Source organism: Siphateles boraxobius, unplaced genomic scaffold (assembly GCF_051911475.1).
Source record: "Siphateles boraxobius isolate OS27281-9 unplaced genomic scaffold, OSU_SipBor_1 66, whole genome shotgun sequence".
NCBI classification, from domain to species: Eukaryota; Metazoa; Chordata; class Actinopteri; order Cypriniformes; family Leuciscidae; genus Siphateles; species Siphateles boraxobius.
The window spans coordinates 9,272,770-9,299,410 of record NW_027509193.1 but is presented as its reverse complement, the minus strand read 5'-3'; the positions used below and the strand labels follow the sequence as shown (position 1 = coordinate 9,299,410).

General features: G+C 37.2%; 1 protein-coding gene across 3 annotated transcripts in view; it reads right to left on the bottom strand.

Moving 5' to 3' along the window:
• Window positions 1-19,490, bottom strand: part of igf2bp1 (insulin-like growth factor 2 mRNA binding protein 1) — a 35,070-nt gene extending 15,580 nt beyond the window's left edge. The window contains exons 1-2 of one of the 3 annotated variants that reach the window (XM_077212083.1): window positions 18,855-19,490; window positions 17,585-17,645 (exon numbers count right to left, since the gene is read on the bottom strand). In XM_077212083.1, coding sequence (XP_077068198.1) covers window positions 17,585-17,645; window positions 18,855-19,029 — 236 coding nt within the window. In that variant the 5' untranslated portion in view covers window positions 19,030-19,490. Of the gene's footprint in view, window positions 1-17,015; window positions 17,145-17,584; window positions 17,646-18,854 lie in introns of those variants that run through there. The other 2 variants (XM_077212084.1, XM_077212085.1) reach the window with 2 other exon arrangements.
• Between the last annotated feature and the right edge of the window lie 7,151 nt (window positions 19,491-26,641).

The following is a 26,641-nucleotide window of genomic DNA, read 5'->3' as shown; positions in this document are numbered from 1 at the left end:
CTTTACCAGAAATAACAGACGTCCCATCCCCCATTTTTCCTGCTTTCTTCTCACTCGGTTTCTCGTTCCCCCTTTCTACACTCCTCCCTGTGGAGCTTTCTGCTCTGCATTACCTGATAGGCCTTCCCACCCCCTCGCCGCTCTGCTTTTTTCCCCTTGCCCTATTCCTCCGAGAGGTGAAAGGTCACTCCCCAAGCTTAGCAATCAACACATGCTGATGCAACCCGTAACATACCAGAAGAAGAAAGCGAGAGGGGGCGATATATTGCTTACTGCTGGCCCCAGCAATACAGTCGTAGAACAATGAAAGCAATACAAATAAATCTCTCTCGCCTCTAGCCATTGAACATTGGTGATGGCCAATAGCATGGCAGTGGTGGACACATCTGTCTTAAACCAAAACGGAGACTTGAGCCCCATACACTGAAAAGACAAAGTTACTGATGGTTTTTTGTGAAAATGTATTTGAATTTTGCTGCTCAAAAAGAATAAAAAATTTCCTCTAAAAGTTTTTTTTTGTTTTTAAAATCAGAAATTATGATCAGAATATGAAGCGAGCACTAGCAGGAGAAAGTGTATTCATATTCATCTACAAATGCATCACATTATAAAGAGATAAATCCATAAATAAATGAATGCAAATAGATGCAGTCTGAAAACAATTTGACAATGCTGCAACTGTACAATTTGGTGACACATTTACTAATAATAGAAATGTATCTGTTGCCATTCAAACCATTAAAATGTAACAGGAGAGAAGAGGACGTTGGCATTGTGCTAAATTGATCTATGAAAAATTCTAGACTCACATAGACGCAATAGAGTTGTGTATGTACATTTTTCACAGTCAATGCAAAAGTGACCAGTGACATAAAGTGTCTTTTTGACAAACAACGATTTGAGAAGCTGCAATGTATGTTAAGTTAAAACCTTCATGGACACACAGATATCAAAACAGTTGCAAGAACGTGAGAGTGGCCAAATGTTTTGCTATTAGATGTATAAATCTAATCAGAATTATACAAATATTATTCAAGCATGAAGAAGGAAAACAAACAAGAGACAACAAAAATGTACTGCTTTCATTAGAACCTACATCACAAGATTGCCATTCTCCACATATACCAGGCTGTGGTATAATACTCTAAGGTGCAACTGATTTAAAAAAAGAGAGAGAAAAGAAAAGAGAGATAAATAAACTAAATGTGAAGACACATTAACAGTTTACTTTTGCAAAGTTATAGTCTGAAGCTCATATGCTTCTCTAATGAAATAGAAGATAGTTTATAGTTTACAGCACATGTTCTACCCGACGCATGGACTATTTTTTAATTTTTATTAAATCCTGTTGATCTCAGAGAAGTGGATAATTGCATTAAAAAAATATTATACATACTATATTTAAGACTGCACTTATTGTCAGAAGCAAAAAGCATTTGAAAAATTCAAGTGGAAAATGATTCAAATCTGCTAAAAATGCACAAATTACAATACCATTTTCACATTTTTGTGCGAATTATTTATACCAAACTGTTAAAAGAGGATTAAAAAAAAGTATACAAGGTTCAGAATCATTAGGCAAACATAAAATCATTGAAATCACTTTCAAATCCAAATGATTTGAAAATGTATTTAGAATGTAGTACTATTTTACTTGCATGAGTCTAACACGATAGATTATATAGGGAAACCACTCTGCTTTCTACTGCAAATTTGTAAGCATGTCAAAGTATGCAAGGAGCGACATGCTCAGCTGAGGAATGCAATGCCTCTGAAACAGCAGTCGGTGGGGGTGAAGCAAAGAGAACCTGAGGTCCTTTCCTGCACATTATCATGTGAAACACCCCTCCTTCTCATCCGTCATCCTCGCTCTCTCTCTCTCGGCCATTTGAGTGAGACGAGGAGCCATAGGGAATGGAGAGTGAGAGAGAGAGAGAGAGAGAGCGAGAGACAGAGAGAGATTTCATCTCATTGACAAAGAGTTTTTTTTCTGCAAGTAGTTCTCAACCTTGCATCTCAACCTTTGACCCCAATGTGGATGAGGAACGCTTTGGCCGAGACTTTAAAAAAGAGCCATAGGGCAGGGCAGGGCTGAGGACTGAGGTTACTAGCAAACAATTGAACTTTTCAAAGAGGCCGCAGATTATCCTGAGGTATAGTGGCTCTTTTAAAGGGTGGTGGTGGTGGTGGTGGGTGGGTCACAGGACATAAAACAGCAAATATTAAAATCTTTATTAAATTGTGGTGCATTGAAATTGACAAACTTGAAAATCAAAATATACATTTTTTAAATTAGTACAGAACAGGCCCTTGGCAAGTAAACAGGCTTGTTGAAAAAGGGGCGTTGTCTGGATCATAACTCATCAGCAATGACAGAAGGCAATGTCTAAATGTTTTATTAGTTGAACAAACTAACATAATCGTTGAAAATAATCCTTACTCAATTTGTATGATACCATTTACCTAAACAGTGCGTGGCATAGCCTATCTCGGCTATTCAGAGAAAAGACGCTCAAGAGTGTTTGCGTCTTTCTGAAAACTCCATAGGCTACAGGCATTTCCCCCTATAGGGTGGGGTTGGTTCGGGGGCTGGTATGCGAGAAACAACTGAAGACAGTAACAACTCCGGGATCCGTTTAGTTTACAAAGGCAATATGCCCTTAGTTTTTTGGGTCAAAGTTCACGCTTGGCTCTGCTGTGCCCTACTCAGCGTGCAGAAGATGGATGAAGCGTTTGTGCGCCTCCATTTTGTGACTCAGGAGTAGGGTAGAGCACGAGACATCATGACTGACGAAACTGAAGGAAGAGACACGCATTGAGCTCATTATGACCAAATACATTTGTATTTTTAATATTAGTTAGACCCACATTTAAAGTTATTTTACAATGAACAATCGCATGAAAAGAATAAAAAAAGATGACGCTCCACTAACGAGGCATAATCTGACAAATATCGCAACAGGCTGTAAAGGACTTCTGTAGGCTACTTGAATCGATTTTGTAAGCTAATCAACGATAGGCTATAAATGATCCTGACACTCCAGTGTTGAATATAGTTTACCTAAAATCTGTATAAAATTATTCCTCCCTCTCCTCGTCTCGTGTGTTCGCCGTTTCATGAGATCCAAGTGGACACAGGAAGGAACACGCTTGTTCAGTCCCAAAAGTCACATTTGAGCTGCTTTTGGAAAAATACACAAGCTCAATTTAATCAAATAATAACATTTGTTAATTGATTTTCTAAGTGCGTCTGTCTCATGCTGTTTCATTTAAGTAAGCCTGCTCACTCGCGGTGGCGGAAAAATAACTTAACATGCAGCTCTTAAATTAATAAAACAATTCTCTCTGTCTATAGCCATTTTGGGGTCATATTTAATTATACACTAAGTGACTTACATTTTAAAGTGTTAAAAACAATCTCAAATAATAATAATAAAAATCAGTGTGCATAATTCTTAAATTCTTTTAGGCTACACAGGTTAGGCTACAAGACAAAAAAAGACTATACGAAAACAGCACTATCGGGTGCTGATTATGCAGGTTTATTAGCCTATAGTTAATATAGGTCGGATTTTGCTCGAAGAGAGCGTATAAACAACGAAAACCAACTGTCCATTTTTTTTACCAGACGGTTTTAATAAAAAAAAAACAGTTTAGCTTAATAAAGACAAAAATGAGATGTCATGAAAAAAAATCTTTAACTGTATCATATACACACATTCTTTAAATGTGAATCATGAAGCACGTAGGCTATTACAATAATAGCCTACACGAAAACATACCCACCTTTTAAGACAAGGTCTTTTGTTGTATGGTTTAGCATTACCCAATGCACACAGGTATAGCCTACGTCAAGACATTTAAGTCAAGCAACACACACAGGCTACAAAACCAGCCGGACATTTTATATGAGAATAACGTGGGCCTGGATATACATCTCAACCATGTGTAGCTATAGCTACGTTCAGCCATCTTCCACTGACAACGCCCAAATTTACCACAATGTGAACCTCAGTCACATGGGCAGGCGCAGAATGTGCTAGAAAACTATAGGTAGCCTAACATATAGGAGCCGGATTACCATCCATGTCAGCACAGAGCGAAATGTGGAGTGTCGTAAGCATGCTTTTGCAAAAATGCATAAAAACCAAGTGCATGTGAAAATTGCAAATAACCTAAAACCGTAAAAAAGGGCAGCTGTAGCTAAAGTTGCCATTTTATTTGATGGAATCATACTCTCATTTGAAACTACGTCCACTGTTATGTAAATGCAATGAGAGACCAACGTGCGTATGAATTGGATTACAGTTCATGCAACAATTAAATGCACTATTCCGCGTTAAACGGCAATAACCAGCGCATTTATTGGAGCCACCTTGAACTGTGAGGATTTGCCAGCCTGCAGTGCCGCAGAAGCAAACGCTCGCGCTTCTTGATCACTCCCCTTTACGGTGGCTTCAGCTTCAGCTTCTCGCAGGCAGTGAGGGGGAGACCTGCCTTCATTCATAAAGTCACCGGGCTACTCGAGAGTACTACAGCGTCGTGAAAGAGGCGGTACGCGCAGTCACTGTACCGCCCACCCCGGAGCAACGGAGGGGGTTGGTCGAGAGGAGGAGAGCTGCACATTGACGAGGAAATGTGGGGGGTGTAACGGAACAGAAACTGTCTCTTACAGATCCGAGCTGTGCATCCACGCTAGGCTATAAGTGCCACAATGCAGTGCACCTGACTCAGCACGGTTTAATAACGATTTTGTCACGATTGGCATTGCTTCCAGTGCTGTCCTCTTTAAGAGCACATGCTTTTTATTTAAAGTAGCTTATAGATTTACCGTGCTCTACCATAAAACTTCGCAAATTATTAGTTTCCATCATGTTCTGGTCGTAAAACACGCTATAAAAAGCATGGCAATAATTTACAATAAATGATTTCGTTATATTATGAAATTAACATGATTATTTGTATCTAGGCTAAGACTAAATGATTTAATCTTTCATAGTATCGAAGTATCTAAATAGAGTTGCAAGCTGTCATATGATAGTTATTTCACATTCTTGGGAAAAGTCAGATAATTTGACTCACCTGAGTAACAAAGTCAACATATCTAAAGGATTGCCCAATGTATGGAAAAGTCTTATATTATCTTAAGTTACATACATTTCATATAGCCATTTCCCAAGGCCTACTCATTTTCTACCTGCATAAAGCAGCGTTTCCATTTTTTTTTCTCTACATGGATATATATTTCCTAACAAGTCAGTTAAACAAGCATTAACATGTGTGGTCACATCTCTAGAAGTTTTTCTTGAGCTCACATTTTATGGGCTATTGTAAACATGAACGAAAATCAGCATATTGTAAATGTCGCCATCATATTTAAAACAAGACTTTTGTTTAGCATGGTTAAAACTGAATCTTTGCATGAAGACAAAAAAAAAACATTTCCCACTTCATCTTTATAAACTGAACAAACAAACCCTGGAGGATCACTATACACAGACACTGTTTGCAAATTTAAGTTCATTTCAAAGTCTCTGAATTCTTTGAATTAAAAGAAATAAGACCAAAAAATAGAAAAAAACACTCACATAAGACAAGGTGTTTCTTTTAATAAATGTGACTATCAAATTCATATGGTTACTTTTGTTAATCTTCCTATACATTTTAATTAAACTTAGCATTTTAAAAATGTCCTAATTTACAATTAATCTAACATTGTCTAACAAATTAAAAAAGTAAATTCACAAAACTGTTCATTGCTCATAATTATTTCATTTGTTGCCCTGTTAGAATTTTTTTTTTAAAATACAAGTTCGCACTTTGCACTGCAATGCATGGTAGCAACAGTTTTGCTTTGAATGTAAATTCATTTCACAGATTTGTTAAATTAAAACAAACAAAGAATTAAACATTAAACTTAAGGAAAATTAAACGAAATAAAACCAAACAAAATAGCAATAAACCAATTTTAATAAAAAAGAAACTAAAGACTCAGCATCAATAAAATGAACTTTAAGACAACATTTCAGTTTAAATACAAGAGCTAAAAATCCAAAATTTCTCTGACACATTTTCAAGATATTTACACAGACAGTATAAACATGTTTCAGAGGGGGGAGGAGGGGTTACCACTCTAAATATAAGGTTCCAAACCAATGATTTACCACTAAATAAAATGTAACAATTTGTAGCTATAATAAATAACAATGTCAAATAAATTGTTTTCTTGTTTTCTCCCCATACAAGTCATAACTATGAAACACTTCTCCACAAGGCATGAGGTAATTTTTTTCATTTGCTTCTTTTAAATTCACCTAACTCTGAAAGTGAACCTCTGGTGCAACTGACAACATTCTCTTCTCACTGGTGTCTTCGCTATCTTTCCTTTCGTCCCTTCTTCCATTTACTTAAATTCATTAATGAATAAAAAAATGCTGTTTGTATAAAACTTCTTTTTTTGGAGGGTGGGGGGGGGGGGGGGTGTTCTTCAGAAGGGTTAACAATTTTGTACAAAAAAAAATTCTCAGTAGTCCACAGAACAGGGGCCTCATGAGTAAACACAGAGGACACTGTGGAGAAATCAAAACAAAGTTGTCATAGGAAAACAAGTCTAAACAATAAGCTACACAAAGTAACAAATTCAACATGTGACCACAATTATTTCCTAAACACTATACTACTGTATTAAACAATATTATATAAACTAGAAAAAAAGGACAGCTTTTTTTTAAACTACCTGTACAGAGAAAAAAAGCATGGCATCCACAAAACATTTTTTTTGCAAGAGACTTTCTTTCTGAAATTATCAGTTTGACAGTCCGCTGAAATGTTGCTCTGAATGCTATCACATCAATGTCCAAATGAGAAGCACTATCAGCCAGCTTATCTGAAAATATTAGTCAACTATACATACACACACACTCTCCTCGACCTGAGAAGGATACACACTACGCTGCATGTTTCTATTAAGGGGAAGGTATAACTCCATGTAGGTCTGAGGGGGGTATTGGCAGCCCTTCCCCCTCTCTATGCTTTTAAAATGTATGTGTGTGTGTGTGTGTGTGTGTGTGTGTGTGTGTGTGTGTGTGTAAAGGGGGGATAGCATGACCAATACCAGCACATGCCTGTTATGAGGTCATGTGATCTAGAGGCTCCATTTTAAGTGATTTGGACTAAGGGAATTGCAATGTAGAGGAAGAGAGGGCGTCGGAAGAGTGATATAGAGAGAAAGTAGCATAAAAAAAATGGTGAACACGCCACTTTCATGCTTCCACACCTATGGCGAATATTTGTGGTGAATCGTAAAATGAAAAAAATAATAATTCAGTTAATTTTTATGTTCAGCTCTATTAGCTAGCTCTAGCGTTTTACTACAAAAAAGCATATGGACATCACTTACAATTTTGCACAGACAGTAACCATTCTTCAGCTAATGGAGGGGCAACAATATGGACTGAAAATAATACTAACATCAAAATCAAAACCTAGAGTTCGGGATAATTTCATTTCAAAGCAAACAAACATTAAAGGGTCACTCCACCCATTTGCATTAAGATTTCCATTGTTAGAAATCCAGTCATACTATTGAATGGTCGTGCAACACTCTTTCATTTTCCCCTGAGACGAGAGAAATCCTCTATTTACCTTTTTCACTTCCTCCTACAATGACGCAAAAATCGTCATTTTACGTCATTGTAGGAGGAAGTGTAAAAGGGGGGGATTTCTGTGAAGACTACAAGCACTAGTTCCCACCCTTTCAAACCCGCCCATAGGGGGTTGGACCTAATGCGCTAACAGACCTATCAGATCAGTGCCAGTGCGTTTGATTTCACCGGGAGAAACTTTTTGAAAATATGGACGAAGGTACTGAATACGCAGGCGGATGCATTATGGAGGATCTGGATTTTGACGAAGTTATGGTAGAAACGGATGTTCGTGGCTACCTTTATGAGCCACAGTATAGCGACGAGCAGCTGAGGGCTATGGAGGAACCGGAGGCGGCTGAAGCTGCTGTCACCACAGCCGATGCAGACGATCTGCCTGCCGCGGACGAGGAGCCCGCAATGGCTCAAGCTGGGGCAGATTGGTGGTGCCTGTGCTCTCACTGTGCGCCAATGGACACAGAACAAGAGTCTGTCTGCTGCCGAGAATTCCAGCGGTGCTACGGAATCGGAGGATGACACGGACGTGTGTGTTGTTGCTCGCCCGAGTTTCGCACCCCATATGGATAGCGGCGTCCTGGAGACCTACTTTAGAATACCTAAGTTCAACTGGCAACGTCAGCCAAAGCCTACAGGGTCAAATGGTCGTCTTTCTGTAAAGTAAGTTTATTTTCAATTTGTTAACATGCTAACGTGGCAGGTTCATTGCACAAATATCTTGCAGTTAAGCTAGCTACTGTAGTGGCAGTGGTCTCGGAGCTGAGCATTGCAATGCACTATGGGGATTGTGGTCTACAATCCACAAGCACTAAAAAGTCATTTTCTGCCTTTTATCAGCCAAGAAGGTCCCAAATTAGAAATTTATGATACTATTCTACTACATATATGACCCACTTTCAATAAATATTCATGTCTCCACCGGTGAAATGACCCTTTAAGGTTGCGATGTAAAAGTAGCAACAGATCTTTTCTTCCATATCGTGATGTACATACAAGAGTAATGGTTTAGCGCAAAAGAAAAAAAATATGACGGGGACTTAGTTGTATCTATCCATTGATGTTGATTGGATTTTGAGATGTTGCACCCAAAACTACAGAGTTCAAGCGTACCAAATAATTGGAGAAGTTTAGCATCAGTCACCAGAAAGAAGTTTAATTTTACTGAAAAAAAAATAAAAATGGTGCAAGCATGGATGAATCATTCACAATAATATTATTAACATGCATTTACAAAATAGATGGTGGTTTTTCATTTCACGCTGACTTCAAGAGTAGAATTCTGTTTATTAGGTGTGAACAGCTAGCAATGGCAGGTCAGCATCAAATTAATATAGTTTTACTGGCACACTGCTCTAGAACATACATTATATACATGCATACATTATGTAAACCCATATATTATTTATACGTACAAAGACAGAAGGATGATAGTTACTAAAGAGAAAATAAGCTACATTTTCCCCGTTCTAATATGTGGTCTAATGCTCTTGTGATTAATACAGAAGTAATGTGATTCTGTAGGACTTGACTCATCCTCATTTTTAAAATTTCTGGGATTTTTCTCATTTTGAATCATTAATGAAACACAGAGAGAAAGAGCTTTTCATTTTTATGTTGCCGATATGTTACAATGTGCAAAAACAAATGGAACCTAACAGGATATTAATTTAGCTCATAATTATTTGTAGGTGCAAGGAACAATTATTTGCTTGATCAGTTCACTAAAAGAGTAAAACTATTAATAGGAGCCTGCATGACAGAAAAGTTTGTTGTTTTTTTAGTGCTGGAAGATGACAACTTCACTAGAAATTATTAGAAGCCACATAAAAATGCAACAAGCCAAGTTTTCCCCATCCTATGACGGTGACCAGTTTACTTCTTATAACGCAATTCCACAGAAATGATACTATAAATGTAAGGCTATGTTTCAGTAACAGGAGAAAAAATTACTCGGGAAAATATGACTGCTTTGGGTGATATGTCTCTTAATATAATACTAAAAAAAAAGCACATGAATGAGTAAAGAGGAGAGAGACTGCATTTCAAAAAGAGATGAAGACATTTCTTGAGCTTGCTGTTAAACTAACATTTTAAAATAGAGATGCACCGATTGATCGGCTGGTGATCGGAATGGGCCAATTTTCACGTGATCGGCCATGACAATCTGACGTATTCCGATTTTTTTGCCGGTCAAATGCACTCGGGCGCCGCATGATTAACATCGCGCAACATCAGCATCACACGGAACACACAGGTAGGAAACCTCGTGAATTATTACCGAGAGCAGGAGCAGCGCGTGAGCGTCGAGCAGGAGCGTCGCGTGAGCAACAGTGAAGCGGGGTTTCGCCGCAAAGTCTATTTTTGCTGCGCTGCTCACGCTCAATTACAGTTTTTTACTATCACTATGACGAAATTTTCAATACTTTTAACAAATTTCCTAAACTCTTAACGCACCAACACACCTACAACACATAATTGGCAAAACAGTTAATTTCATGCTCAAAATCACACATTGTAAACTGAACTCCAACACTAATTTTCAAAATACAATACACTAGCAACAATACACTATGCCTACCAAAATCAAATAATTTTTCAAAACACTAACATATGTTCTCATCCAACAGAAAGATTTAGTCAATCATAGCACCATAAAAACACTAACATCAGATCGAATTACAGAAACTGCATTATTTTACATGTGTCAGGTATACCCTTATACAACACACAGTATATTGTATTAATCATAGATTGTGTTTTGCACTGCAGTTTCCTTTGAAGCCTCTCTACATTTTTGTTTTGTAGGGTTTAGGTCTTTTTCTGCAGAAATTCAATAAAAAAGACCCATCTCAGAGTGCTTTATAGAATGTACGGTTACTGAAATGAAAAAACGAGGACAGAGACAGAATTGCTGCAATGAATAAAATAAATAAAAATAAATTTATATATTTGCATAATTCAATCAGCTGTTTCTCAGTAAAAATAGAATAAAATACAGGGGATATATTGGTGTTTCAATTCACAATATAAACGGGGGTTTACCTTGACTTGAGCCTGGATTAGGTTTAGAAGATGGTGTTCTTTGTTCTGATATACTGTGTTAAAGCATTTGTAACTTTGCCAGTAAAAATCCATTGTTTTGGCCTTGTTTGAGCTTGTGTGTAAAAGAAGTTTAAGCATTTTAAATTTATGTTAATTGTATGCATTTTGTATAGCTTACACAGACGGATGTAGTGCTAACTGTGTTAAGAGTTTATGAAATTTGTCAAAAGTATTGAAAAAATTGTCATAGCGATTGTAAAAAAACTGTAAAGTGAAAGCACACTTTTGTTGGACAAAATAAAAAATGCACAGAATTTGTATGTCTGGTGTGTTTTAACAAGAACTGGAGGAGGCTATGTCAAAAAAGAAATGATTTTTATTATTTCCCAATCGTTTCCCTGCACTTGCCCGAGCTTAGCGCTTGTTTAGCCTGGCTGGACATGTGGCAAATGAGAGAAGAACTGTTTACGAAATAAAACTTGCCATTGATGTACAAGTGATTGCAATAGGTCTGTGTGTGTTTTGAGAAATATATTTATACTGCAAGGCTATATTTATTTTATTTTAATTTGCCATTTTTATATTATTTTATTGCCATTACCTGTTTTCATACAGAAGTTTAGTTACCTATATATCACTAAAATATAGTAAATATATCACTTTTTTTTGTTGAATATTGGAAGTGAAAATGGTTCTTCCATACCATACCACTGAACTTAGATATGTGAATTTCCCACACCAGGAGTAATAATTCATATAGTTCTATTTTATTTTATTTTATTTGTTCAAAAAATGTTATATGTAAAATGTTCTATTAAAGAAAAGATAGAAAATAAATATTTGTGTTTGCTGTAAAGTGGTTAGAAAAAATGAAATCAGAATCGGCTAAAATCGGTATCGGCAGGCCAAACTCATGAAAAATTGTAATCGGTACATCTCTATTTTAAAATCACACAAAGTGAGAGGAAAACCAACTCGTTTATCATTTTCACTTAAGGTTTTACACTAGTCATTCAAATACATAGAGAGGTTAAATATAAAAATATCATCTAGATAATATGTAGAATAACAATCATTTTAATTGCTGTGCTTGTGCATGAGTTTGTTTCACCCAAGCAGGATCAGGAGCACAAATAGCACAGGAATTTAAGCCAGCAGCATTTTAACACACATCCTGCAGAAGAACAATGTGCAAAATAGCTTCATTATTTACAGTGCAACAAAACCAATTTGGAACACACTTCACTTAGGCTATTTTCGCTCTTAAACAAGCAGAGCATATATTTAAATATGCAATGAGAACTTGAATGAATATTAATCAGTTCAAGGCGCTTGTGTCAACATTCTGTCAACATCATATGTACTATGACCCCAGGCATTCAATACACGTTCATTGGTCCTTTTTGGGGGGAAGGGAAGGAAGAAAAATGTAAAGAATTTTAGTACCCATAGCCACCACCAGTGTTTATGATGGCGACGCCTTCAGAACGGCCAGTTCAACGGAGAAATAAAGAGGGGGGCAAACAGGGGGCCCATACTTCAGAGGACTAAACCACCATGAAGCCTCCCCCCTTGGGAAACACCCCTAGTCTCACATCTCTCCCACACACACCAAAAAACAAAAATACAGAGCCACATTCATAGACTGCTCTGTAAAGCCACACTGCACGGTTGAAATGCAAAATGAACATTCAAAATAAGACAAACACAAAAAGTAATTTCCAAGTAATTCTTATCCAGAACATCATCAAGCCTATCAAAGCACAAATAGCACCATTTTGTTTGGAGAAATAACAGTTCAAACATAAAGATAAGTTCTTTTGTTTGCTACTACAAAAGTCAAATTTATTCCATTTTTACAATTTAAATAAATATGTAAATGCTCAAATTCTGTTCCAAATATAACATAATTAACGTTTTACATTTTAAACATTTCTGTAAAAAAAATTAAATAATTTGAGTCAAGCAAGACCCTGAAACCCGTCCCACAGCAACTTGGGCAGCCATGCTGCAAAATGGCGCCAACCAATGATTTGAACTTCAAGCCAAGTCCCATCCACCTGTTCACGCTGCCTCGTGACAGCAAGACTCTGCGGATAATTCATCTCCGGACAAATTTTGTCAAATGGAAAGTGAGGGAGAAAATGTTCTTATGCTCCATTACTAGTTCCTTGACATTCAAGTTAACAAGAACCAACACTTACTTACTCTATTTATCCAAATCCTTCCACTTATACAAGAAATGCTTATTGGGAGACGTCTCTCAATACAAACACTCACTTTCATTGCCAATTTTAACCCTTTTACACAAAATCATCTAATTTTTGACTAAAAGCCATTGGGTATGCTTGTGCTAGTGAATGAATAGTCCAAAGATGTGGTAAAAGGACTTCAATCCTTTTCAAATAACACAGCACAGATGGTTCAAAACTGGGAAAGGGGGAGAGAAGAGGACACATTAGTAAGGGGTTAAAATGGGAGGGGTGCTCTTAAAGGCACAGCACACACTTAACCTTCACATTTTTAGTATGTCTATGTGTCATGAGCATTTTTCCTTTGTCCCTCATTCTCCATCTCTCTTTTCTCTGTTCAAAACAACAGCCGTTTTGAGAGAATCGCTCTCCGTAATGGCAGAAAAAGGGAAGCCCACAAGGAAGTGCTGCTGTGCATTCCCTCCTCAATCCCCACCCCCTCTTCTCCTCTTCTTATCTCCTCTCTTTTTTCCCCTCATCTCCTCCCTCTTCCTGCTCAGGCAAGCCCTGCAAACAGGACGTCATATAACCAAACTGACACAAGCGTTTGCCTGCACATTCTGAATCTGCAACCCTGCAAATGTGGGAAATCAATCAAAAATGCATGTCTTACAGCATATGCAACACAGAAGGACAAAGAGAGGAAAAGAGCAAAAGAAAGAGACAGACAGAGCATAAGTGCAAGCCAGGAAAAGAAAAGGGAAAAAACAGCACGCAAGCAAGCACGCTGCTGGGAGAGAGAGAACGAGGAAGAATGAGAACGAGGTTGCCTCGCGTGCAGCACCGTCAACGGCTTCTGAGAAACTGCACACAGGTGTTCCTGGCCCCCGATTGGTCGCACCTCCTTCTCCGTAAAACCCCCTCCCCCTGCCTTCTGTAGTACTACGATCACAAGCAGAGATGGAGAGAAAAGGACAGAGAAGAGGAGGGAGGGTGCCAGCGAGAGAACGAGAGAGGGAGAGAGAGGACAGATCAGGCAAGTGTGGCTTCAGACTGCTTGAGCATGCAATCGCAACACGCTCGTTTATTTACCCGGCCAAATGCTGCGATTCGATTCAAATCCGAAGCTTTCTCTTTCCCCCCCCCCCCTTTCGCGTTGAATCCACTTTTCAAAGGTCTGGTGAGATGTAGCTGCTTTAAATGCACAAATCCTTACTTGGGAGTTGCTTTTTCAAAACTGCTATTATTTCAAAGAGGAGATACCCTGCTGTAAGCCTGTAGTTTTCTCCTCCAGTTTAATCAACCAAAGAATTTGTTAGATACTGGGTGCTACTTTGTATTAAAAGAAAAACAACCACCACATAAAACAGGCTTTTTACAGCATTCCCTAACTGCAAGACAGCAGACAATCCATTTTTTGTTCTTCAAAATTATAATTTTGTTCTAATTTAATCAAAAGAGGTGTGACGGAAAACATGAGTTTTACTGAACATTTATAATACGGAATATCATGAGACAAAAACATCCCAACAGGGAGAACCTACCAACGTTACACATACACACACTTCAACAGGTCTTTCCTATCACGATTTATCAATTAACCTAAATAAAGTTATACTTCTAAGCGTCAGTAATGCAATTTGTTTCCTACTCCTCAAACACACACATAAAATCAGATGTGCAGCATTATTTCAGACTGCCATTTTGAAAATAATTCACTTTTCACAGTTTTTATAGTTTTTATAGTATATTTAAAAATACACATTTCGGTTGCAGATCTATTCCAACAATTTATGAAATTGCACCATACTGGTCTCTTGCACTACTTCTCTGCTGCATTGTTTAGTAAACGAAAAAATTGCCGGTGCAAAAATTTGTCAATATACAGTTTTTTAAAGGCAGCAAAACCCATGTCGCTTTCTGGATCTTGATATATAGGTGTCTACAAGGGGAAGGGAATGTGCAGAGTTGCGTTTGGAAGAAGGGGGAAGGGCAATTGTTACACTTTTAACACCCAGTATTGTCATAAAGGTGTGGTTCTTCCCCTTGTCTTAAAATCTCTCGTGCCTAAGAACTTCAAAAGTGGCCAATCAACCCATTGCAAATGGCCCCGTCACACCAATGCAACATTACATAAAGCAGGGAGAAACTCAAGGCGTGAGACATGGAGCCGCCCACACAGCTCTATGCACAAAATATTATGGCTTACTCACTACAACCTCTATGGTCTTCACTGTATTCTTTGCTCACATTTAACTTCAGTTTTACCAACAAATACTGTTCTTTAAACAACCAGATAAAAATCATCTTAATAACAGTTATTGGTGGCCTTGATTTTTTGACAAGTGTTTTGTTTATTTTCAACAATAAGATGTCTTCAGCAAAATACATTTCTAATTTAATGTATGAGCACTTACATAAGACAGACCCCATGTTACCAAACGCAAGGGGTGTGCACAATAGGAAAGGATCTGCTCTGACCCCCTACCCCTCCCCAAATCTTGTTACTCATCCTGCATTCACACTTCTCCAAACCAACAAATGAAACTTATAGCAGTTGAAAATGTGAATGCACAAATGTGTAAGAAAAAAAACTGATTTGGTCAGAGTAGCACTTTCACCAGCACACAAACATACAAAACAACAAAGGGTCAAAGCAACATATATTCTGACTTGGGGGTGTGAATTGCTTTTTAAAGTCCCGCACCTCACAGGCCAGCCCCACAAAAAGGTGTATCAAGATGGCGACGAGTAACAGTTTCACTCTAATTAACATTTCTAAATCATTTTCCATAACTCTGTGTTTTTTTGTTTGTGTGTGTGTGTGTGTGTGTGTGTGTGTGTGTGTGTGTGTGTGTGTGTGTGTGTGTGTGTGTGTGTGTGTGTGTGTGTGTGTGTGTGTTCTGGTTACTTGGATTTTTCAAAAACCAAAAGAACCACACATCTCTCAATAGGGCAAACTATACGAATTCTAAAATTAGCATACGCACACAGGGAGAAAAAAAGTCCCCCAAGTATAAACGTAAATGGCAAAATATGCGAGTTTAGGAGCAAAACGTGTTTTAGCTAAAATATATCACCTAGCAATTATATCAAGGATCATCTCACGGATTAAACTGTTTTACATGGCGCAATCAAATGAACACGTATAGGCTATGTATTTTGCACCCATTCAAAGAATATCCCAGTGCTTTCAAACGGAGCCTGCGACAGAGGGATACATTGTGCGCCATTTTCTCAATTGCTGACGTTGGTTACTCTTCACATTAATGGCGACCACGTGTCATACTATCAGTGTAACGTTGGCCTCCCAACACTAATCACAACGTATGCCATTAAGGTCCATTTAAAACGTATTCGTTACACAATCATTGATAATTTTAAAAAGTGCGCTTGATCAGTATACATTTGGATACACATTATGCATCTGCGTCACACATACACAAAAAAAATCAAAAACAGCTAGTTTATACATCTGGTGTAATATCAGGACTTCCGTAACTGTTGAAACGCATAGCATACGTTTTCTCACAACACGCCTATCAGCAGTAAACAGATTTATAGTTAAAATGCGTAAACATGAGGAACACAAACAAAGCGCTGGTTCAACTCTTCAGAAAGCGGTCCCTCAAAACAACATAGCCTACATTTATAAACTAACTACGAAAAAAATTCCAAAGATGTATGAGAAAATAAATTAAACATGAACTAAAAATTGTTAATTAATATTATTTAGCACAAATTATTGTCCTCACATGATGCAATATTTTAAAGCACTATACCCGCGAATTACGTCAGGTGTAGTTTTGACGTTTAAGAAAAATGCGTTTAGAGTTTAAAGGGGTAAAAAGGAGAGTTGATATGGGTGGGGACGAAGGAGGGGAGACCTTTTTGTTCCACATAAACAGTCTTCTGCGAGCCATTCAAGCTCCCAGAGCACAAATAAATATATTTCTGAAGATAATTTTAATTTCAAACAACAAAGGTTGTGCTCTGGCATTCAGATTTACTCATAACTATTTTCAGAGATGCGGATAGATGATCATTTAGGCAACCATTCTTTAAAACTGTCCAGTTTATGTTACACACATGAGCATTGCTTTGTTTCTCCTGCACTGACCTGAAGCGGCGTTCCATACGAAGTCTATCCGCACAATTCCGCACAAAAGTAACAACAACGATGATGTTCCAAAGTAATAGCAGCTTCTAAACCACAGTGGGCTAGAAAACTAAATCTGTGTAGCATGAACCGTTTAAACGAATCCAGCACGAGGCCTAGGCCTTGCAGTAGGCCAAGGCCTAATCAACAGGGAACAAGTGAAGTGATTGAAATGACACGGAGAACCGCATTGTATACGTTTGACAAATATACACGCATATGCCTAACGTAGGAGACGAGTGACTGTTAATGTAACAGCACGTGGTGTAACGCTAAGAGCATATGCCACTTGAACACCCAAGCACTAGGCTATAACATCCATCACGTGAAGAGAAACAAATAATATTCGCATATAGAAAGATATGCTCTCAAAAGTAACAGCAACTTAACTGTTGAATCAAACAGGATTCACAATTTAAGCACACAGCGAGATCCTGGTGACATAATACACATAGTTGTACTACCGCCACGACATACATTCAGCTTTTACATACAGCATGCAAACAATTGTTGAATGAGAAAGCAAATACCTATGCTTTTTAGGGACAGAATGTTCGACCTCAATTCGTTTGCCGTGAAGTTCCACTTTACCTGGAAAAAGGAAACAAATTATATTTTTTTCTATTTTTTAACCCCAACTAACAAATGATGCCACCAGCTTACTTAAAAGGCCCTCATAACCAAAGTTGACTTTAAAAATAACGTGCATTAAAAGATTAAATGTGCACCTTAAAGATTTTTATTTTACTTTTCTGTGTGAAGAGAACGGTATTTTTTACTGTAGCCTACAACTTGCTTTGCGAATGGCCTAATGAGCTTTCGAGGTTGCAAAGGGTAGGCCTACGTGTTATTAAAAAGTAATTAACCAAATATTTTATTGTTTTTTGGCTGGCACTGGTTAAATGACAGAATTCGTAGGACGCTTTCAAGGGTCACTGCTCAGGGCTATAAAAACTATTTGCGTCAACTGTGTAAGACAGAATCCATAGGCTATGTGTAGCTTATTATCTGTCTAGTTGAGACCTAAGAGGTATAGCGAATAAAAGAACAGCTGAATATGAATTAATCTTGACCGTAACTTCATGTGGTTGATATAGTTTTAACTGAATCCTTATCGGCATGGCGACCTTCGTGCTATAGAGCTCACGTCACATGCTACATATGTGGAGAAGCAAGGAGATACATATTTTGTACAGATGACATGAAATTGCATTGTTGAAGTCAGCATATAAGAATGCTATATGGTCGGATATATTAAAGACACGAAAGTATCCCTCTGTATTGTGCCTGTTAACTCAATAGGGGCTTCAGGAAACATGTTTCATTTTAGCTCCACTGGCCTATTAGCCAAAAGGGGGAGGGGTGAGACCTGATTCTATAGCTGTGCCGGGTAGGCTGGACTAAACCTAAAGACCGAGTTTAGGATAACTACGTCCTACAGCTTACAACCACAACGACGCTAAATGTAGGCTACAGTTATTCATCAGAGTAGAATATAAATCACGTTTTAAACCTGTCAGAGCAAATAAAGTAAGTCGTGGTTGATGTGTTCATGAATGCTTTCAGTGTCTGCAAACACTCTGCACTTAAAAAGTTCACTATCTCAGGCACCTTTGCACTATAGCCTAACATTGCCCTGACTTAAATGGCAAAACAAGTAGAAGCATCAATTCACTTTCACAATATTCTCGAAATGTTTAGTAAAACAGTAGAATTTGAATTATAAACAACCCAAACGCTCATGGGAGGTCAACAAGAGTAAGTCATTAAAGAAAGGCCTATTAAATTCAATTAACTCACCAGAAAATGTTTCAATCGCTTTCATTGCCCATTGGTCGTCCGGGCAATCAACAAACGCATAGCCAGTTTTCATGAGAAACTGTCCAGAGTATGGAATCTTGTAATCTTCAAAGGTTTTAACCAAGTCTTCTGCGGTCACGTTTTCATTGAGATTTCCAATATATAGCTTGTTCATCGTGGAAAAACTGTAACGCTCCCCCCAAAAAATAGAAATGAAAATAAAACTTTCGGTCAAAACGTTCTTATTTTTGAAAAAGGACCAAGACACCCGCAGATATATAAAATCGTGCAAATGTCAACCGGTTGGAATTAAAAACGTGTAGAGAAAAAAAACCAAACAGCAAGAGAATCCAAAATAAAAAGGGAAAAGTTCGACTAACAGTAACGTTGTAGTCTGATTAAGTCCTGCAGGCGAGTGGTAAATATTCTTCACTGTAGCAACCTTCGAATTCCCAGCACGCTGTAGAAATGATAACAGTTTGAATTAAGCTGATGTTTGTTACGATGGAATAGTGGTGCGAGTAGCCTATAGCGGGATCGGGAGAAATTCTTTCCTCTCGCTGCCCTCAACCTAAAGCTGTACCCTGCACTGTCACACAGATCCTACCGCTTGGCGATGGCACCGCCTCTAAAACCGAGTCGAATTTACTAATTTTTTTTGTTTGCAAAGAAGAAACCACGTGGTCTCAGAGTAGCTAGAGAGAAGGGGCCGGTCCTCCGCTCTCTCTCTCTCGTGCGCGCGCGCTCCCCCTCTCTCTCAAGCTGGTTGTGCTTGGAAAGGCAGGAACATTCTCTGTACATTGCACCGTATATCCTCTCTGCATGCATTTCTTACAGACAAACACACATTTATATTAGCCCACACAGGCTCCAGATTTACTTATGAGCTTTATGTCACGAGAACTGCTTCACTTTTAACCTTTTGTTTCTACATTCATCAGAATTTTCGGATTCCACTGAGACTCAATTTGCAGGACAAAATGCCATTTGGTGTAATAATTTTACATTTTGTGCGAGTTCATGTGCAAATAAAACGCCTATGTGTGATGTTGCTCGGCTAGCTTTGGTAGTTACTCTTTTCATATTCGCTTGCTAGTCTGCAGTCTCGTGACTGAAGTTGATCACGAAACACGTATTCCTTATACTAAAACCAATATACTTTATGTAGGCTACATAACATTGTTAGCTGTGGGTCACAACCATGGCGGTGAAGTAAAATATTTAATTAGAGTAGTTTTACAACCAAAGTTAATGGCAAACATTTTTGAGGTGGAGTAAATACGAACAAACATATTCAATGCATGGTTTTATTGAAACACTGTATCCTTTTTAATTCGGCTCTTGGGAACTTGGCCGAGCGGGTAACGGAGAATCCAGTTTTACTTTAACAGGTCAGCTCCAAAACTAGAGAGAGACACATTCCCACTGAGATCTTGAAAGTTCTCGTGCTCACCTCCATGTTGCGCAAAACCGAGACATTAGAAGGTCCAACAACTGATTCAAAATGGGGGTGTTGTACAGACAGCAGGGCCTAAAGTCGAGGATACCGCCTACCAAACAGGAAGTGAGCAACTGTTGCTTTGCCTATTATAGGTAGGCTACACCCCGTGTATATGATGTCTCATTGCGAGGCTTTTTTCAGCTATATACTCAGGTCAGAAAAATCCAACCTCAAATCCCCATTCAAATGAGTTAAACGCAAATCAGATGGGAATTTCAAGCGGTTACTTTGTTACGTGTCTCTGAAATTGTACACGTGGCGGCAGTACCGGCTCACTGTGAGAAAATGGCTTCCCGTCCATTACAACAAGGATGATGAATGATTCACGTCTCGCTGGCAGTCTACAATAGTCCATAACTGGGGCATAATGAAGAGTATTTTGACCAACACTGAAATAAGGAACAGATTCTGCATAAACCCCATTTCTTCTGTCCCTCGAGCTACGAACATGTTTAAATTACTCATGGCGTGGCCATTCCGTAACGAAGCACAACTTGAGCGCAAGGTTTCAAGGATGATTACGATGCGTTGATAAAATAAGCGTATTTGTATGCATGTCTGAACTGTTTACCACGTCTGTAGTGACTAGTGATATATCAGCGTTTTTATTATCTGAATAAATATTATGCCCTAATGCGCACACATGAATCTCGCGCAAGCTTTCCTGCAACAATGTAAATAAAGACTGCATCGGGCAAAATTGTTCCAGATTATTACCCTCTCTATTTTTTTTACATCCACCACAATTCATAAACGCACACACTAAGTCGTGCCTAGGGCCATATTCAGTCTTTCAGCAAACGTATGTGAATTTTAACAGACTGCATTCAGCTGCACATCATGCTGATGTATCTGTTGTAACAACATCTGACATGCAAGGTAGAACTATTAATAAATAAAGGTGTCACTCTTTTGATGGCCTCTGTCTAAACTCAGCTAGAAGCTGCATTTTTGTTAGCTTTAAAGTCAGGCTACTAGGTCAAATCCATGTGTAGGCCATATTATTTTAATTGCAACAATATGCAATACTGCTGTCTCATATCTTGCATTGCATATGAATTTCTTTTTATAGTCATGTGTGTTACACCCTGTAAAGAGAAACTGTTGCAAGGGGGTGCATTTTGTGGTCCTGTGAAGGAATTGGTGTTTAAGAAGGACTCTGAGATTTGAGATTGTGACCTGACCACACACTGAGAGGGGGATGAGGGGTGGCTGATGTGGGGGTAGGGCATCTCTTTTCTGGATGAGGGGGACCACAGGCATGGAGCTCATCCAGGACAACAAGAGCTCTAGAGTTTGATGGTGCATCAATGAAAACTGCCCCTTGATATTCTTTACAAAATGCTGTTTATTTGACAAAATAATTGTTTTATTTATAACAGCTGTTTTAAGGTATGATCAAGTGCTTTGTTTTCACTTGCATCATGTTGTTCATAAAAAGGCTCTGGTTCTTGCTCTGAGGAACAACAAAGCATGGTGGGAAGGAAGTTCTGAAAAGAAGCATAAAGTAAGAATAGTTTGAATATGTTTATTCACCATTTATATGTTATTCAACTGATTTCAGTAACGTTGTTACCTTTAGGAGAAAGTAATGAGCGGTGTAACTTAATTCCAGAAAGACACAAAACAATACACATACCAATAAATAAAGTTGAATGCGAGAAAAAATAAAGTAAAATAAAAAAGAATTTAGTATTGGTCTAGCTATATATAATCCATGGTTGTCTGATTGGGTTACTGCCTATAAGGCAATTTAGGAAATTTTCAAACAGTTAATATTTGGAAAGCAATATTTGCAAAGAGACCAGAGGCAAGGTCAGTCGTAAACATGGAAAAGGAAGACTGTAGCTGAAAAACATAGACAATTCATTATTATTTAGGTTACCAGTGGAAATGTAATCAGCCTTTTTACGGAAAGAAAAAAGTAAGTAATATTACATAACTATGAAAAAAAGTAGCCTATAACCAATGGAAAAACTGAAAATGCAGTTTAGGGACAGAAATACAACATTATTGAATATAACTTACTTTATTTTATTATAGAATAAAATATTCTATAGGCTAATATAATATTTCATTTTATTATAGAATGAAATTAGTCTCAAAGTTTTTATACAAGCTAAAGTCTATCTTTTATATCACAGGAAGGGCAGATTTGTCATATTTGTTCAACACATGATCAACTGAAGACTTTTGCAAAAGAAGGTCTAACAGTGTGAGAAGTTTGAGACTTCATTACTTCATGGTTTCCCTGAAATGTTCTATAACTGTTTGCTTGCTTCTTTTGTTACCCATGCTTGCATCTATGCAGTTCTTCTCATTGAAGAAAACATTAATAGATCATTATTAACTTTTCAGACTTTTTATTAATAATAAAATAGATTAAATGTAATAATACATTGATTGAAGAAGATATAGCTAGTTGGTTAACATAAATCATTTTAAATTGATCTGACTTTTGTAAATTGTAAATAGATAGCCTAATTCAATTTTGGAAAAATAACACAAGTGGATAATACATATTTTTTGATGTGGAATATTTAATTAGTAGTTTAAACCGATACTTCAAATTAAGCATTTAAAAAGAAATAATTTTATCCCCTGTAAATATCCCTAGTTAAAATGCATGCATGCTGTACAAATATGAATAAAAAGATGAAGATTTCAGTCTTAGTTTAAGCAGTCATGACTGCACAAAAATAACAATAGCATCAAAGCTGATTCAAAGTTTTCAAAGTCTGAAATTAGGTTTTCTTTCTCTTGGAATAATACAAATAATGTTTTATATTTTAACAACTTGTTAGAAAGCAGATTGGATTATTTAAACACTTGATAAGAGTGATGCAATTTCTGCCCTCTTGGAGGAAGTTGAGAATGATTGGCAGTTCTCTGTCATTTCCCATGATGCCACTCAAATTATGTGAGACCCTCTCTGCTGTTTTAGCAATAACGCATTATAATCTGGATTTGTAAAACCCTGTAAATCCAGCTTTATTAATCTAAGCAGTAAGCCACAATGAAGAGATACCAGTATGTTTAGGTGTTGTTTCCGACTCCTAAAACAGTTTTGTAGCATATCTATACACTGTGAATTTAGAATTAATTGTTTCAAACGGTCTTCACTTTTATTTCTAAAATATGTATAAATAAATATCTAAAAATGTTCCCAGTTTTAGCCCATCTAAAGATATCTTTTTAAAAAAGAGATGTCTCTTAAACAGTAAGCACACAAAGAGACTTGTGGGTTTATAAAAATATGTTTGATTGAGAAAGCTGAGTGTAAATAAATAAATGCTATTTATTTACATTATAATACAAGCAGTTTCATTTTACATGCAATTTCAATCTTAAACAATTAAAGTACTAATATAATCCAACCCCTCACAAAAAACGTTTCTATAGTTTATTTTATTCTAATATAAATTTAAGTATAATCTAATCTCAAAATGAAATAAGTCACTAAAGTTTGATCAAATAAGACATATATTTTTCTTACAAATAGATAGTGTGCAAGTTAGGAGTATAACAACATATTTAAAGCCTATGGGAAAGTAATTTCCAACTAAATCAAAGTAGTTTATAGCACAACATACAAGCAAATTTAACTATTTAAATATGTAGGCTAATTAACACGCACAATACAAGCACATTTAAAAGAAATAATTAGCACAATTAAAAATACCACTGCAAGATTTAATCATGCAAGCTTTTTTTGAAAAATAAAGTTTTGTTAACAGGTTTAAAAACTGAGTGAATTTGACATACAATAAGAAAGAAAGAAAGAAAGAAAGAAAGAAAGAAAGAAAGAAAGAAAGAAAGAAAGAAAGAAAGAAAGAAAGAAAGAAAGAAAGAAAGAAAGAAAGAGAATGATCATCAGGTTAAATGCACGCGCTGTTGTTGAAGTACCTGACTGATTCATATCATCAGTTCCTCTATTGTGTTTAACTTCTCGAAGATAATACATTGAATATTCGATATCCGTTTTGTAACGACAAAGAAAGTTTTAATGATCAGCAACTTGAAGCATATATGCGATTTCCCACAAAATGGAGAGGGGGAGGGTGTGTCCAATCAGAACAGTGCTTGACTTCTATGCTGGTGACGTGCAGAACACACCCCTGCGAGCGTTCAACGTAAACAATTACTCTCAACCCCAGTTAATGTATTTCACTCGTCCGTAAAACTTAGCCTATCATTCGGTTCACGTTTATCAAAGTATGTTTTTGTTGACAAATCTGAAGAAATTATACAGTACTGAGCATATGAACACAATAAGCAATTTGCCCCTTTATGTCAAATGAGACTGGTTTATGTAGCGAGAGCGCGAGCGTTGGAAAAAAAAAAGCTTTCAGTGTTGGTTGGCTCTCATATCCGATATCTATCAACTGTTGTATCGACAGCTCTCCGTATATATTTTTTTCAAAAAGCAAAGTATGTTTAACGCTCAAAACCGTAAACAGACCAATAGTTATATGATTTTTGTGTTTGAAGTAGGCTGATGTTATGCCCACTAGGGCAATGACTTGTACGTGGCTGCTTCCACCAAGTGGGCATTTTGAGATAATGCAATTCCAGAAAACTGAGACTCTCAGAGAATTGGACACTATATGTGTTATAAGTGTTCATTTAAAGTACACATTATCATTTATAGCTTGCATTTGTTTACATGACCACATGAAGCTCCATTGACTGAATTAATTTATGATGAGACAATTCTTGTAATCCGATTTCCTGCGAACAACAGTGACATTTTCTTTAGCAACATGATGGGAGCAAATCCCAAATGACTGATAAATACTGTATAGGTCTTTGGTTACGAATCATAGTGAATTTCGTTAACTTTAAATTTTTGCCAGACTGATGTTACTTGCGATGTTAAAACGGTGTTGTTTACCAGACATTTCATTCATAATATGTCACTTGGATACGACAGTTGTGTTGCACAAGAGGTACACATAACTGATGCTCAAAGTTCGTGTAGGCTGTATTGAATTTATTTGTATGGTCATGTGTACAAATGATAACTGACAAAGACATATAGCGATTTAAAGAAATTCTGTATAGCGATTTTCAACTCGAGAAAACAGAAACATAACTGAACCAACGAAGTAAAACGAAATATTGTGTTACTGTTGTGTGCTTAATTCTTATATAATTTTCTAGCATATCTACACATTAGATTCGGAATCTTTTCGCCATTGCTAAGTTGTTATTTGGGCTGCTTGAAGCACATGTTTGAAGACAACAAATAATAAAGACTAAAAAAGGATGAGTAGCCTATGGCATATTTAATATAAGGCTATAGGCTACATTGTGAGATAAATAAAAGTCACGTTGGATTATCTTAACCCAGGCCGTAAACAAGACCAATCAAATTGTTTATTTGTGTTCTGCCTGCGTATTTACCGAGCTAATCAAATGTTTTGGAGGTGCAAAGTCAATTAATTACAACAATCAAGACGTTTACCTCTTTATAATAATTTTATGAATTCAATAAACAGTTTGCTATAACGAAAGAATAAAGTCAAATAGAATTTGATGCAGTCAGGTTTCTAAAGTGAATAATTGATCTGAGAAAAGAAAGCGTTTTCATAAATTAACGAATTAAGTGTAGCCTACAACTCAAACTGTCCACAGGGCGTTTTCAGAGCAATACAAATGTTGTGGTTCAAATAACGCCTTGTTATCGCACAAACAATTAATTGCTATATTCCTTAAATGTAGGCTACGAAGCATAAAAACCATAAAGACACCCCCAATATCTAACCTCACGACTTCCTCTGAGAACTTCCTTTATAACGGAACTGCTGTTTGTTAGTTATGTGTGCCATAAAATCGTGGTTTTCCGCCCATCGCGGGGACATTTGTTGTTTATGTTTCATGTTTAACTTTCGTATTTGTGCATTACATGCGTTTGTTGTTGTAGCCTATTGGTTAGTTTGCTTAGAATTACTGACAGATAGTGACGCCATGAAACGTTAACTTTCATTGCCCCTCCACTGGAGTTCCAATGTTGTCATGGTTGTGATGTTGTCGTGGGAAAAAGAAAATCCTGCACAAGTTAGTCACTATTCATGAGGCAGTAATGTGGCACAATCAAAGACACCTACAATACATTACACTTATGATGTTGGCCTATAGGTGAAAGATTTCATATTGCCTAGAATTAATATGAGTGAAGTCTTAACGAAAGCATATGTGGGTCTCCTATGAAGGGAAACGCATTTAAAAACGAAGGAATTCGATTAAGGGCTGAAGGTCCACGTTGTCTGACAACCTAATCTTG